At 40.3% G+C, this 14,614-nt stretch overlaps 1 protein-coding gene across 8 annotated transcripts in view; it reads left to right on the forward strand.

Annotated features, from left to right (window-relative positions):
* Positions 1-14,614, forward strand: part of MELK (maternal embryonic leucine zipper kinase) — a 114,378-nt gene that overhangs the window by 81,011 nt on the left and 18,753 nt on the right. For 7 of the 8 annotated variants that reach the window (XM_021066072.2, XM_084989811.1, XM_003480551.4 and 4 more), the window contains 2 exons: positions 3,400-3,528; positions 8,818-8,940. In XM_021066072.2, the coding sequence (XP_020921731.1) occupies positions 3,400-3,528; positions 8,818-8,940 (252 nt within the window). Of the gene's footprint in view, positions 1-3,399; positions 3,905-6,529; positions 7,097-8,817; positions 8,941-14,614 lie in introns of those variants that run through there. The other variant, XR_014823982.1, reaches the window with a different exon arrangement.

A 14,614-nucleotide genomic window follows, 5' to 3' on the forward strand; every position in this document is an offset into this window, starting at 1 on the left:
TTATATCTAGGTCTTTAATTCATTTTGAGTTTATTTTTGTGTATGGTGTTAGGGAGTGTTCTAATTTCATCCTTTTCCATGCAACTGTCCAGTTTTCCCAGCACCACTTACTGAACAAGCCGACTTTTCTTGCTAGGCCCTTTTTCTACCTTGTGCCACATGACAGCCACCTCTTCCTCACTCCAGTGCAAGACTGGAGATGCTGAACAAGGGGACTCTTGTGCCATATGCAGCTCAGGTGGGGGGGTGATGAGCTGTTCTGAAATGGATGAATGGACACATACATTCCTCTAGCTGAACAGTGAACCACTGCCTATTCAACTCTGAAGATGCGAGGACCAGGATTTTATCCTAATTGTGAAGAGGGTGGGAAAATATGGGAAGATGACTCTAGAGAAAAGCCAAGGGAAAAGACCTGCTCTACCAATTGTTGGGACTTCAGGTTTCTGTCTCTTCACCTTAGAGAGAAGCCCCCAAGGTGATGAACAGCCCCGAACTACACAGAGAGCCTTAATTAGCTGTGTAGTATAATCTTTGCTTTCAAATAGAGACAGGAAGCCAGAGATCACCAGTCCTTAGAGGACAACCTCTAACATGAAAGTCAAAGATCAAAACAAATGGGGTCGGAGAGAGAAGGAAGAAAAAGTAAAGCTGCTCGGGGAAAAAACAGATAAAGTAGGGAGTAGAAGAAAATGACTAAGAAAAAATAATATTCCCTTAGGTAAAATAAGCTATTTCTTTTTTGAAATAGGAATAAGATTACCAAAAAGGAACATTTTAAGAGAGAGCTCTTGAAAATTTAAAATACGACCACAGAAATGAAAATCTCATTAGAAATGCTCAAAAATGAAGTTAATGTGAAATCTTCCAAAGTAGCACTTAAAGGCTAAGAGATGCCCAGAGAGAAGAGAAGGGGTAAGAAGGATCCCACATACACATAATAGAAGCTGGCAGAAAGATAACAGAGAGGAAGGAGGGGAAGAAATTATCAAAGAAATAATATAAAAAAATATTCCAGATCAGAAAGGTATGAGTGTCTAGGAATGAAGGGGCTTAACTAGGGCTTGGCAAAATGGGTGAAAAGAGATCCACACAAAAGCCTATTTTAGTGAAATTTTAGAAAACTGGGGGGAAAAGGAGAGCCCAAAAGTTTTTAGAGACAAGAAAAACAGGTCATACACAAAGGTTTGGGAATTAGAAAGACTTTAGATTTTTAGAAAATTGTACTAGAAGCAGGAAGATCATTGGACAGTGCCTTCAAAACTGAAAATTATTATCAACCTAGAGTTCTGTACTTAGCCAAACCACAATCAGGTGTGGGGATAGAATATAGTCATTTATCTGATGTGCAAGATCTCAAAAAATTTACCTCCCATTCATCTACTCTTAGGAAATTGTTGGAGGATCTGTTCCACCAAAAAAGAAAGTAAACCAAGAGAAAGGAATACTTTGGACCTAGGAAACTGAGGATAGACGGGAAGGGAACCCCTAGATTGATAGTTGAGTTGCAGGCTGAGAAAGAAGCCAGTCCAGAGTGGAGCACAAAATTGCTCCACACCAGATGGAATGCCTCTAAAAGATAGTCACTTAGGATGGAGCATGATAATGTGAGAAAAAAGAATGTATACATGTACGTGTAACTGGGTCACCGTGCTGTACAGTAGAAAATCGACAGAACACTGTAAACCAGCTATAATGAAAAAATAAAAAATTATTATCAAACAAACAAAAAGACGAGCAGTTACTCATCTTAGTAACTCATCTCCACACTCTCCAGCAGTCTCCCCTCCTCCCGACACGACACGATACCTTCATACAGCTTAATGCTGGGAGGAAGGGAGGAGTGTGGGAGAGCGTAGAGTTGAGTCAGTAAGAGGAGTAACTGCTTCTTGTATATTTTTAACTTCAAAAAAAGTTACAAAGTTATAAAAGAAGGGAATGTGGAGTTCTGGCTGTGGCTCCGTGGGTTCATGGTTTGGCTTGCCTCTGTGGTTGTGCTGGATGGATCTCCTGCCCAGTGTAGTGGGTTAAGGATCTGGCGTTGCTGCAGCTGGGCCATAAGTCATGATTCAGGCTTGGATTTGATCCCTGGCCTAGGAACTTCTATATGCTGATGGTGCGGAAGGAAAAAAAAAAAAAAAGAAAGAAAGAAATGCAAGAATAGCATCCTGTGTGGTTTAATTGCAGGGCTGATATTCAGCCAGTATGGCCGTATGGATTATTATTTTTATTTATTTATTTATTTTGGCCACCCTGTGGCATATGGTGTTCCTGGGCCAGGGATCAGATCTGAGCCAAGCTGAGCCATGAACTAAGCTGCAGCTGCAGCAACACTGGATCCTTAACCCATTGTGCCTGGCAGGGTATCAAATCCACGTCCCAGTGCTTCCAAGATGCTGCCCATTGTGCCACAGTGGGAGCTCCTGTATGGATTATTAAGATGCTAGGATATTTATATACTGATTGGTAAGTAACTACTAAATCACATGGCCTCCCTGTTGTTCTGTTAATTACTCTTAGGCCTCCTAGGTATCGCCCTAGGTATTCCTTCATGTCCAGCAATGAAAAGGTTAATAATTGCCATGGAAGGGGTTCACTAGAGCCCTACTCACCTTTTGGCTTCTGTTCTGATTGACTGGTGTCAGGGTACCAATTAAATATTTTGAACATCACTTTAACTTAGTTTTGAATACTCTTGAAATAATCATAATAGTGTAATGTTGATTTAACTAAGAATTATAATAAAATTATAGTAGTAGGATGCAGGAAGGAGATGTGAGGGGGGAAGGAAGGAGTTATAATAGAGCTAAATTCTTATTTTCTGTAGTAAGAAATCTTAGAGAGCATATCTGAGGCTGGAAAAAATTAAAGCTGCATAAGCAATTAATTTAGAAATACAGAAAAAAACAGCTAAAAGTGTTTCAAAGTGGTGCTTAGGGAGTGGAAATTGTGTGTTAAGGGTGTGGTATAGGGGATTGCTATTTTTCATTATATGCCTTATAAAACTAAAAAGAAGTCCAGGAGTTCCTGTCGTGGCTCAGTGACTAATGAACCTGACTAGCATCCATGAGGATGCAAGCCTTGCTCAGTGGGTTAAGGATCTGGTGTTGCCATGAGCTGTGATATAGGTTGCAGACTCGGCTCAGATCCTGCATTGCTGTGGCTGTGGTGTTGGCTGGCCATCAGCTACAGATCCAATTGGACCCCTAGCCTGGGAACATCCATATGCTCCGGGTGTGGCCCTCAAAAGACAAAAAGACCAAAAAAAATTAAAAAAAAAAAAAAAAAGTCTACATTCTGAATGTCTATTACATTAAGGAAAAAATTAATTTAAAATAGAACATTATTTCAAAAAGCAAGTTTAGTCTTCTAAATAACTTGATTTTTCTTTTCTTCCAGTGGCAGTATGATCACCTCACAGCTACTTATCTTCTGCTCCAAGCCAAGAAGGCTCGGGGGAAACCAGTTCGTTTAAGGCTTCTTTCTTCCTATGGACAAGCCAACACTACTCCAGTCACAGACATCAAGGTGAATGTTAGAACCTTTTGTGTGAGTGCCTGCCACTCTTGCTATTTGCCTGCCTGTTCATGAGTGGATACATATCAGGAAAATTACCTTTGCTGGTATCAAAGAGCCAGAGGCAATATATTTTACGATTAAAAAAAATTTTTTTTTTCTTTCTGGCCACATGTGGAAGTTCCTGGGCCAGGGATCAGATCCCCGCCACAGCAGCAACCCAAGCTGCTGCAGTGATGATGCTGGTCCCTAACCCACTGAGCCATAGGGGAACTCCTCAATATTTTCGATGAGGAAACTGAGACATTCTGGACTTAAACATTAAAATGTTGAATGTCAACCTAGCATTAAAAAAAAATTCCCTCCTCTTTTTTTTTTCCCCGCAAAAGTGACCCCTGGTTATTGTAGAATAATTTTAAGCCATAGATAAGCTAAAGGAGAATATAGTTTACCTGTAAACTTATCACCACCTATAGATAATACACTATTTTATTATCTTTCCAGAATTTTTTTTAGCATGCTTACATATATGGTTTGTCTGCATCATAGGACACACTGTATTTTATATAACACAAAGTATTCCAGTGAATATTTTGATATTCATTAATGTTAAGGATTTAGGTTGTTTAATTTGAGCAGTAGCTTTTTTTTTTTTTTTTTTTTTTTGTCTTTTTGCCATTTCTTGGGCCGCTCCTGCGGCATACGGAGGTTCCTAGGCTAGGAGTCTAATCAGAGCTGTAGCTGCCAGCCTACGCCAGAGCCACAGCAGTGCAAGATCTGAGCCGTGTCTGCAACCCACACCATAGCACACGGCAACACCAGATCCTTAACCCACTGAGCAAAGCCAGGGATCGAACCTGCAACCTCATGGTTCCTAGTTGGACAGGTTAACCACTGAGCCACAACGGGAACTCCGAGCAGTAGCTATTTTGTTGTCTTTGTCTCCTTTTTTCTTGGTCATGAACATTTAGAATGGTTCAGAAGCTTTACATATTTGGAAGTACTATGTCATTACTAAGTGCTCACATTAGTCTGTTTTCTGCGTGAGTCTTTGTATCGCCCATGACTTAAAATTCTATCTTCCAAATACTTTGCCAGGTAGGTATGGAGCTTTGTAATAGAACCTTCCCTCCATTATTTCCAGTTGCACTTTAAATAGTTTTAGCAGTAGGAATCAGTACTTTTGTTATTCTCAGACAGGGGTAATTGGTCTTCTTTGTGGAATCCCATACAGTCCAAATAATTATGTGAGTGAGGTGATATTTTTTCTTTAGATCTCAAAATTTTGTTTAAAAAGAAATGTTAGGAGTTCCTGTCGTGGCTCAGCAGTAGTGAATCTGACTAGAACCCATGAGGGTTCGGGTTTGATCCCTGGCCATGCTCAGTGGGTTAAGAATCTGATGTTGCCGTGAGCTGTGGTGTAGGTCACAGATGCAGCTCAGATCCTGTGTTGCTGTGGCTCTTGTGTAGGCCAGCAGCTGTAGCTCCAATTCGACCCCTAACCTGGAAACTTCATATGCTGCGGGTGTGGTCCTAAAAAAAAAAAGAAGAAATATTAAGATGCTACCTCTACCTCTTTCATGATCTTTTGTGAAATCCATCCTGTCCCCCCCACCCCCGGCCCAATTCCTTTGATAGCTCATTTAGATCTCTCTTTTTGGCACTTGTCAATCGTGTGCTGCTGGGAGAGTGGGTCTTATGTCTCTGCCAGACCTAACTTGTCTCCCATCTCTCCTTAATTGGTCTTTTGAGCAAATTAAGAACTAAAAGTATTAGTGCAAGGGGCTGTTGCCTAAAGAAATCTCTGAAGTGAGATGATCTTATTACTGGGATGTTTTTCTAGTCTGTTCTTAGAGCGTTTTACTGGGCTAGTGAGTACCCCAGGCCCAGGCACGAACCCCATGAATCATCCCGTCACTCATCCTGCTCACATGGCAAACCCTGTAAAGTCTTGGACTCAAGTCAACACCTTAGGTCAGAAGGACCCAAAAACATAAACTTTACTTCTGATCAGGGTAGTTTCAGAAACATTAGATACTTCCGTAGTTAGAATAAACTTCAGCTAAATTTTAAAGTTTATGGAACCCTAATTAATAGATCTTAGACATTTTCCTAAGCCATTAGATTTTCTTATATCTAGATTGACCTGGTCTCAATTCTTCTGCTTATGTGAGTCACTAAGTGTCTAAGTGGATATGATCTGGGAAGATATTTACTCTTATCTTCCATCTAATGAGCATTTACCTAATAATTTCACTTTTTAGGCATTTATATTACTGAGCCAATTTTTATAGCCGGTAAGACATTTTAATGACAAGAAATGCAGTAGACATCAAATTTGGGTTTTTTTCCTGGTCTTTATGCAATTCTGAGGCTTAAAGCAAGCTACATAGTCTCTTTGTGCTATTGTTCCCCTTGATAGAATCATTCTTTTTTTTTTTTTTTTTTTTTCTGGGGTGTTGTTTATAAAAACATAAGTAACTGTTAATCAGTGGATGGCACTTTCAGTGGATGACACTTTCAGTGAAACAATCAAGCAGTCTGAGAATCACAAAAGATTACATCATCATCAACATTGCTAGCCTTTTCAGGCTTCAGGCCAGCTTTTGGGAAGCAAATCTATATAAAGGGTAGTGCTTACTCTCTTACAGTTGAGTTGAGACAAAACATACTCATAGATAATACTACATCACAGCAACTCAAATGGTCAGTGCCAGGTAAGTGCTTGAGGTGTGTGGTAGAGGCTTTAGAGGGTGGGAGTGACCACTATAGGTGATCAAAACTAGATCCAGGAGTTCCCGTCGTGGCGCAGTGGTTAACAAATCTGACGAGGAACCATGAGTTTGCAGGTTCGATCCCTGCCCTTGCTCAGTGGGTTAACGATCCGGTGTTGCCGGGAGCTGTGGTGTAGGTTGCAGACGCGGCTCGGATCCCGCGTTGCTGTGGCTCTGGCGTAGGCCGGCAGCTACAGCTCTGATTCAACCCCTAGCCTGGGAACCTCCATATGCCACAGGAGTGACCCAAGAAATGGCAAAAAGACAAAAAAAAAAAAAAAAAAAAAAACCCAAAAAACAACAACAACAAAAAACTAGATCCATAGTTAAGTCTAGAAAAATGGAAAAGAAGGGAGTTCCCGTTGTGGCTCAGCAGAAACGAATCTGACTAGGAATGATGAGGTTGCAGGTTCCATCCCTGGCCTTGCTCAGTGGATTAAGGATGTGGCATTGCTGTAAGCTGTGGTGTAGGTCACAGATGCAGCTCAGGTCTGGCGTTGCTGTGGCTGTGGCATAAGCCAGCAACTGTAGCTCCGATTAGATTAGACCCCTAGCCTGGGAACCCCCATATGCTGTGGGTGTGGCCCTAAAAAGACAAAAAAAAAAAAAAAAAAGAAAAAAGTGGAAAAGAAGGAGCACAGAACTCATGGCAAGATTAATGGGATTGGCAGAAAGTCAGGCGCCTAAATGTGCTCGATGTATTCCATTGACAGTGACTAGACTTGTTTGGTTAAAGAGTTCACGTAGGAGAAAAGTCAAAGAGGAGAGAGAGTGGGTGATCTGGAAGGGTAGACGAGAGCTAGACTGTAGACAACCTTGGAATGTCATGTCAGAGGGTTAGCCTTATGTTATAGGTAATGGGAAAATGGATTTTTTTTTTCTTTCTTTTTAGGGCCATACTTGTGACATATGGAGGTTCCCAGGCCAGGGGTCCAATGGAGCTGTAGCTGCCGGCCTACACCATAGCCACAGCAACTCAGGATCTGAGCCGAGTCTGTGGCCTACACTGCAGCTCATGGCAACATTGATCCTCAAACCACTGAGTGAGGCCAGGGACCGAACTCACGCCCTCATGGATACTAGTGGGATTCATTTCCCCTGTGTCACAATGGGAATGCCCAGAAACTGGATTTTTGAGCAAGTCACTGACAGGACTGTGATTTTTGAAAAATTCATGCTCATGTTTCCCTGTGGCTCAGCAGGTTAAGGATCCTGTGCTGTCACTGCTGTGGCTTGGGTCACTGCTGTGGTGTGGGTTCGGTCCCTGGCCTGGGATCTTCACATGCCATGGCGTGGCCAAAAAATAAAAAAATTAGAAATTTAAAAAATTTAAAACAAAAACAACCAAAAATTCATCCGCCTGTTTATAGCATTGTTCAATCAGGGATGTGCTCTTACTCTCTACTGCAGTATCCTGACAGCCCTCATTCCTACAACACTGCTGGTCCCCACTGAGCCTAGACTTAGCTTTGGTATTTTTCTCAGCCTAGCACTCCCTGTAGCTAGTTCTAGTTGATGGTAGTTGACAGTCCTGGAGAACTCTGTCATCTCTCGTAGAGTGATTTGGGAAGATTGGTGGCAGGGCCCATATTGTCCATTTGAATAGCTCAAGTATGACAAGATTATTAGAAAATCAGAAAAGAAAGGATGGGGTATAGGAAATTCAAATACAGTCGCCTGGCCGGGCTAACTAGATGTTAAAAGAAAGAGAAGGAGGGAAGCAAAGATTCCATAGTCTTAGAATTCAGGGTGTGTTTGGTCTACCTCTAATTTAGAGAGGGGGAAGAATGAAGGAAAATAAATGACTCTGGTGGTATTGTTAGCATAGGACCCCAAATATCCTGCCTCCAGGAGATCTTTCCTGAGGCTAATTTATTTCTAGTAGAAATTGCTAGCTACTCAGTATGTTCTTGCAACCAAGAAACCTGTATTTCAAAGTCCCTGTTAACTTCTACTTTTTCAGAGAACTTCTTTATAGATTTACAAAGGAGTTATTTGTCTGTATTTAGGTAGAATGCTGTATAACATAAGAATGTTCCAAGGCATCTAGTTTGAGAGTCAGAGATTCTCCTATCTAATAATGCTAATCAAGAAATGTTGACTTCCTGTTTCTGTACTGGATGGCGAGTGCCTTCAATATATGGTCACTAACTTGTTTCTGCTTCCAGGGCTTTGGCCTGTGCCTGTAATACACTCTTTTAAAATTGAACCATGGAGCTCCCGTCGTGGTGCAGTGGTTAACGAATCCGACTAGGAACCATGAGGTTGCGGGTTCGGTCCCTGCCCTTGCTCAGTGGGTTAACGATCTGGCGTTGCCGTGAGCTGTGGTGTAGGTTGCAGACGCGGCTCGGATCCCGCGTTGCTGTGGCTCTGGCGTAGGCTGGTGGCTACAGTTCCGATTAGACCCCTAGCCTGGGAACCTCCATATGCTGAGGGAGCGGCCCAAGAAATAGCAAAAAGACAAAAAAAAAAAAAAAAAAAAATTGAACCATGATGATGTTGTTTGAGTTTTTCTATTTTTTAATAGTCAAAGAATCTGAGTCTAGAAGATATGAGCACCAGTGATGAAAATTATGTGGCTGGATTAATGGACTATGAATGGTGTGAAGATATTTCATCAAGAGGTGTGGCTACTCCACAAACACCACAGGTTAGTTAATTTTATTACTATTTAAAGCATTATATGTTGTCTCGATTACAAAAATATCTTGGCTCTAACACGAGATCTAGTTTATGCTTGCAAAGCTGATGAATTCCTAAGTCATTGAAAATATTAATGTGAGATTGTTGAAATATGAATGGAAGGGAAGCCAATTATTTATTTCCGAGTTGAAGAAAGCCGAGATTCCATTTTGGAGCACTTTATTACTTATTTATTTATTTGTCTTTTTAGGGCCATACTGGCGGCATAAGGAGGTTCCCAGGCTAGGGGTGGAATCAGAGCTACAGCTGCCAGCCTACGCCACAGCCACAGCGATGTAGGATCCGAGCTGCATCTGTGACCTATACCACAGCTCACGGCAACGCCAGGTCATTAACCCACTGATCGAGGCCAGGGATCGAACCTGCATCCTCATGGATACTAGTCAGATTCTTTTCCACTGAGCCACGATGGGAACTGCTTATTACTATTTAAAAAAAAATTATTTTATATTGGAGTATAGTTGATTTACAATGTTGTGTTCATTTCAGGAATACAGCAAAGTTATTCAGTTACACATTTTACAGGTCTTTTTTCTCCCTTTCCTTTCCTTTGAGATATAATTGACCTGTCATGTACTAGTTACAGTCACCATTTTAGCACACAGGTCTCCGTGCTTTGATAAATGCATACAATCATGTAACCACCACCAAAGTCATGAACAGTTCTGTCGCCCGCCCCACCGCGCGCCCCCCAAAGTTTCTGTCCTCATGCCCCTTCGTGATCAGTTCCTCCTTTCCCCCAACTCAGGGCAGCAACCCATCTGTATTTCCCTCCTCTTGATAATCGTCTATCTTACTTGGGGGCTGTTGAACTTGTTGGCTGTGGTTAATGTTTTTCTTCCACTCTCTCTGAAGGGCCCCACAGGGACTCTCCTTCCTTCAGCACTGAAATACGGTAGCAGGTGTGTGGGCTCTGCTCCGGGAAGCTCACTAGAGACTCAGAATCCAAAGTGTTTATTGGAGGCTGGTTTCACAGGCACTCTTGCCTGTGGGATCCATCACAATCGCAAAAACTCTGAGACTTCCAGAAGGAAAGCAGGTGTTCATTATAAATCACACAGTTTGTGCTCTCTCTACAACCGGGTATAGTGGGTTTTGGTGCTTCAGCCATACAGACAATTAGCTTTGAAAACTTTTTAAAAGCTGCTATGCTACGTCTTGTGCACAGCAAGTCTCTTGTTACATATGTGCAAGAGTTCAGGTTATATATTTAGGAGTGGTATGAATATCTTCAGCCTTACCAGATAATGCCACACTTCCCCCCAAAGTGGCTGTATTAACTATACTTCAATCAGCAGGATGAAAGTGTCCCCATTGCTCACAAACTTACCAATACTTGATATTTTTAGTTATTTAATATTTTCTAATCTGTTAATATTTTCTAATCTGGTAAAACCTCACTCTGGTTCCTGTTTTATGAAATTTTGTTGTGTCCTCTTTTATTTTTCTATTGGATATTTCTTTCTTTTTTGGGGTATGGGTATGGAGGAGGTTCTTCCTTTAATTTTAATTCTAATCCTTTGTTGGTTATGTGTCCCAAGTATATTGTTTGAGTTTGTTACTTGTCTTTTTAACTTTGATGGCAAAAGTCATTCAATTTAATGAAGTGGAAGTTGTCAGTATTTTCCTTTATGGAAAGTCAGTATTTTCCTTTGTGTCTTTTAAAAGAAGTCCTCCATTTTCCAAAAGTCATAAATGCATTCACATACATTGCTTCTAAGACTTTTAAAGCTTTCTTTTTCACATTTAAGTCTCTGATCTATCAGGAATTAATTCTCTTGTATGGTATGAGGTAGGGAAGCAGTTTTTCCTTCTTGTTTATTTTTTTGTCTTAGGGCTACCCCCACGGTATATGGAGGTTCCCAGGTTGGGGGTCCAGTTGGAACTGTAGCCACAAGCCAACGTCACAGCCACCAGCCATAGCCACAGCAACACCAGATCTGAGCTGACTGCAACCTACACCACAGCTCAAGGTGACACCGGATCCATAACCCACTGAGCAATGCTTGGGATCGAACCCAAGTCCTCTTTGATGCTAGTCAGGTTGGCTAACAGCTGAGCCATAACGGAGACTCCGCAATTTTTTCCTCTTAAAGTCAGTTGTGCCAGCATCATTGAAAAGTCCAGCCTTTCCACACTGATCTATAATTGCACTTCTGTCATATATAAAGTTATATAAGTGTGTCTGCTTCTGTTCTGTTAAGTTTTGTTTTATTGGTTTGTTTGTACCAATACCACGTACCTTATTTCTTTAATTTGATAATATTTCTCTTAGCTGATTGGCCAGTTTCCTTCCATCTCTTTTTTCTTAAGGAATGTCCTGGCTGTTCTATCTCCCTTGCATTTCCATACATTTTAGAAACAGTTTGACAAATTTTACTTATACTTAAAAATGGAAATCACCGATAGTCTAGTGCTTAGGACCTTCACTGCTGTGGCCCAGGTTGAATCCCTGGTCAGGGAACTGAGATCCCACATCAATCTGCTGTATGCCATGGCCAAAACATAAAATAAAATAAAAATAAATAAATTACATTTGGGAAAAACTGAATATCTGTCTATAAACACAATATACCTCTCTATTTATTGGGTTTTAGTTAATTCCTATCAATAAAATTTCATAAATTTCTCCAAAAAGTCTCACATATCTTTTACTGGATTTATTCCTGGGTTCTTTTATTTTTTTATTGTTATTGAGACTGGTAGGTTGTTTTTGTTTTTGCTTTTTAGTTTTATTTTTTTGCCTTTTTAAAAATTACTCAATGAATTTGCTACATTTATGCTTGTACAGTGATCATCACAATCCAGTTTTATAGGATTTCCATCCCACAACCCCAGCGCATCCCCCCAACCCCCAAACTGTCTCCTTTGGAAACCATAAGTATTTCAATGTCTGTGAGTCAGTATCTGTTCCGCAAAGAAGTTCATTCTGTCTTTTTTTCAGATTCTACATGTCAGTGAAAGCATTTGATGTTGGTGTCTCATTGTACGGCTGACTTCACTTAACATGATAATTTCTAGGTCCATCAATGTTGCTAAAAATGCCGTTATTTTGTTCCTTTTAATGGCTGAATAATATTCCATTGTGTATATGTACCACATCTTCTGGATCCACTCCTCTGTCGATGGACATTTAGGTTGTTTCCATGTCTTGGCTATTGCAAATAGTGCTGCAGTGAACATTGGAGTCCATGTGTCTTTTTGAGTCATGGTTTTCTGTGGATAGATGCCCAGGAGTGGGATTGCTGGATCAAATGGTAGTTCTATGTTTAGTTTTCTGAGGCATCTCCATGCAGTTTTCCAGAGTGGTTGCACCAATTTACAATCCCACCAACAGTGTACTAGGGTTCCCTTTTCTCCACACCCTCTCCAGCACTTATTGTTTGTAGACTTTTTGATGATGGTCCTTCTGGCTGGTGTAAGGTGGTACCTCAGAGTGGTTTTGATTTGGATTTCTCTAGTCATGAGTGATGTTGAGCATCTTTTCATGTGTTTTTTGGCCATGTGTGTGTCTTATTCGGAGAATCGTCTGTTTAGCTCTTCTGCCCATTTTTGGCTGGGGTTGTTTGTTTTTTTGGTATGGAGCGGCAGAAGGTGTTTATAAATTTTGGAGATTAATCCCTTGTGAGTTGCTTCATTTGCAAAGAGTTTCTCCCATTCTGTGGGTTGTCTTTTTGTTTTGTTTAGGGTTTCCTTTGCTGTGCAGAAAGTTTTAAGTTTGATTAGGTCCCATTTGTTTATTTTTGTTTTTACTGTCATTGCACTAAGAGGTGGACCTGAGAAGATGTTGCTGTGGTCTATGTCGGAGAATGTTTGGCCTATGTTTTCCTCTAAGAGTTTGATAGTATCTGGTCTTATATCTAGGTCAAATCAGAGCTGTAGCTGCTGGCCTATGCCACAGTCACAGCAACGCCAGATCCGAGATGAGTCTGCAACCTACACCACAGCTCATGGCAACGCCGGATCCTTAACCCACTGAGCAAGGCCAGGGATCGAGCCCACAGCCTCATGCTTACTAGTCAGATTCGTTTCCACTGCAACATGGTGGGAACTCCTACTTTTTTTTTTTTTTTTTTTTTTTTTTTTTTTACTTGTAATACCCAGTGTTCATGAGGATGAGATAAAACATGCTGGTGGCAATAGGTATTAAGAGTATTATAAATTAACATGTGACATTTGGATTTGGCTCCATAATTATGCTGCCATAATCAATGCTAAGGAAATAATTCCACATACAGAGGAAGAAGCATAGCTGGTGACCAGGAGCATAGACTTTGTAAGTCTGATACACCTGGATTCAAATAGTGGGTCTACCATTTCTCAACTGGGTGACTTTAGGCAATATACTAGCCTCTTTGAGTCTTAATTTTCTCACCAGTACAATGAATATAATGACAGTATCTAATCATAGAGTGGTTGTGGGGATTAAATGAAAGAATGTTTGTAAAATGTTTAGCACAAAATCAAGCACTTAGGGCCCCATTAATAAAAATTATTATTATTATTATTATTATCATCAGAAACAAACCATAAAACTTGATGCACAATCATATTCATCATAGCATCTTATAGATTTTATTTGTATTTATTTGCTTGTTGGAAAGGGTATACAGTTCCTTATATTTATAAATTGGTTGTAATCCCTCTTCTCTGAATTCTATACTATGTTCTTTGGTTTATTTACCTACTGGCATCTTGGAGTTTTTTTTTTGTTTTGTTTTGTTTTGTTTTTTTTGTTTTTTTTTTTTTGTATGAGCTCTTTACATAATGAAGGTTTTAACCCTTTGAAAACAAAAACAACAAACAAACAAAAAACCCTGCTGAGCCATGATGGGAACTCCTGGAACACTGTTTTATTACTTCCTTTCCAGTTCTCCTGCCTTTAATGTCTTTTTCTTTTATTGCTACACTTAGTAATCTTTATAGTATAGCAGACATTCTTGTGTTCTTTCCAGTTGTAGAATGATGTTTCTAGTATTTTATCATTAAATATGTTCTCTTTTTCCCTTTCCCTCGCCATTCGTTTCCCCTGTCTTCTCTCGTTTTTCCTCCTTTTCCCTCTCGCCCCTGTATCCTCCACCCCATATTTTTTAGATTAAGACTTGGCTTTTCTTTTCTCTCTCTCTCTCTCTTTTTTTTTTTTTTTTTTTCCCCCCGTCTTTTGTCTTTTTAGGGCCACAACCATGGCATATGGAAATTCCCAGGCAGGGGGTTGAATCAGAGTTGTTGCTGCCAGCCTATTCTAGAGCCACAGCAACACCAGATTCTAGCCGTGTCTGCAACCTACACCACAGCTCATGGCAACACTGGATCCTTAACCCACTGAGTGAGGCCAGGGATTGAACCTGCAATCTCCTGGTTCCTAGTTGGATTCGTTTTCACTGCGCCAAGATGGGAATTCCAAGACTTTTCTTATATAGTCTTGTTTGCTAAGAGTTGTTTGAAAATTAGAAATTTCTGTTGCGAAAAAAAAAATAAGATAGATTTCATCTATTAAGATAATCATCTGGTTTTGTTCTCTCCATTTGTTAATGTAGTATATATTATGCTAATACATTTGATTTTATTATAGTTGATTTACAATATTCTGTCAATTTCTGCTGTATAGCAAAAATACATGC

The sequence above is a fragment of the Sus scrofa genome, chromosome 1, assembly GCF_054392235.1.
Source record: "Sus scrofa isolate SSC_HxYL_T2T_F1_AM1 chromosome 1, Sscrofa_HxYL_maternal_Yorkshire_Landrace_v2.0, whole genome shotgun sequence".
In the NCBI taxonomy this organism is placed as follows: Eukaryota; Metazoa; Chordata; class Mammalia; order Artiodactyla; family Suidae; genus Sus; species Sus scrofa.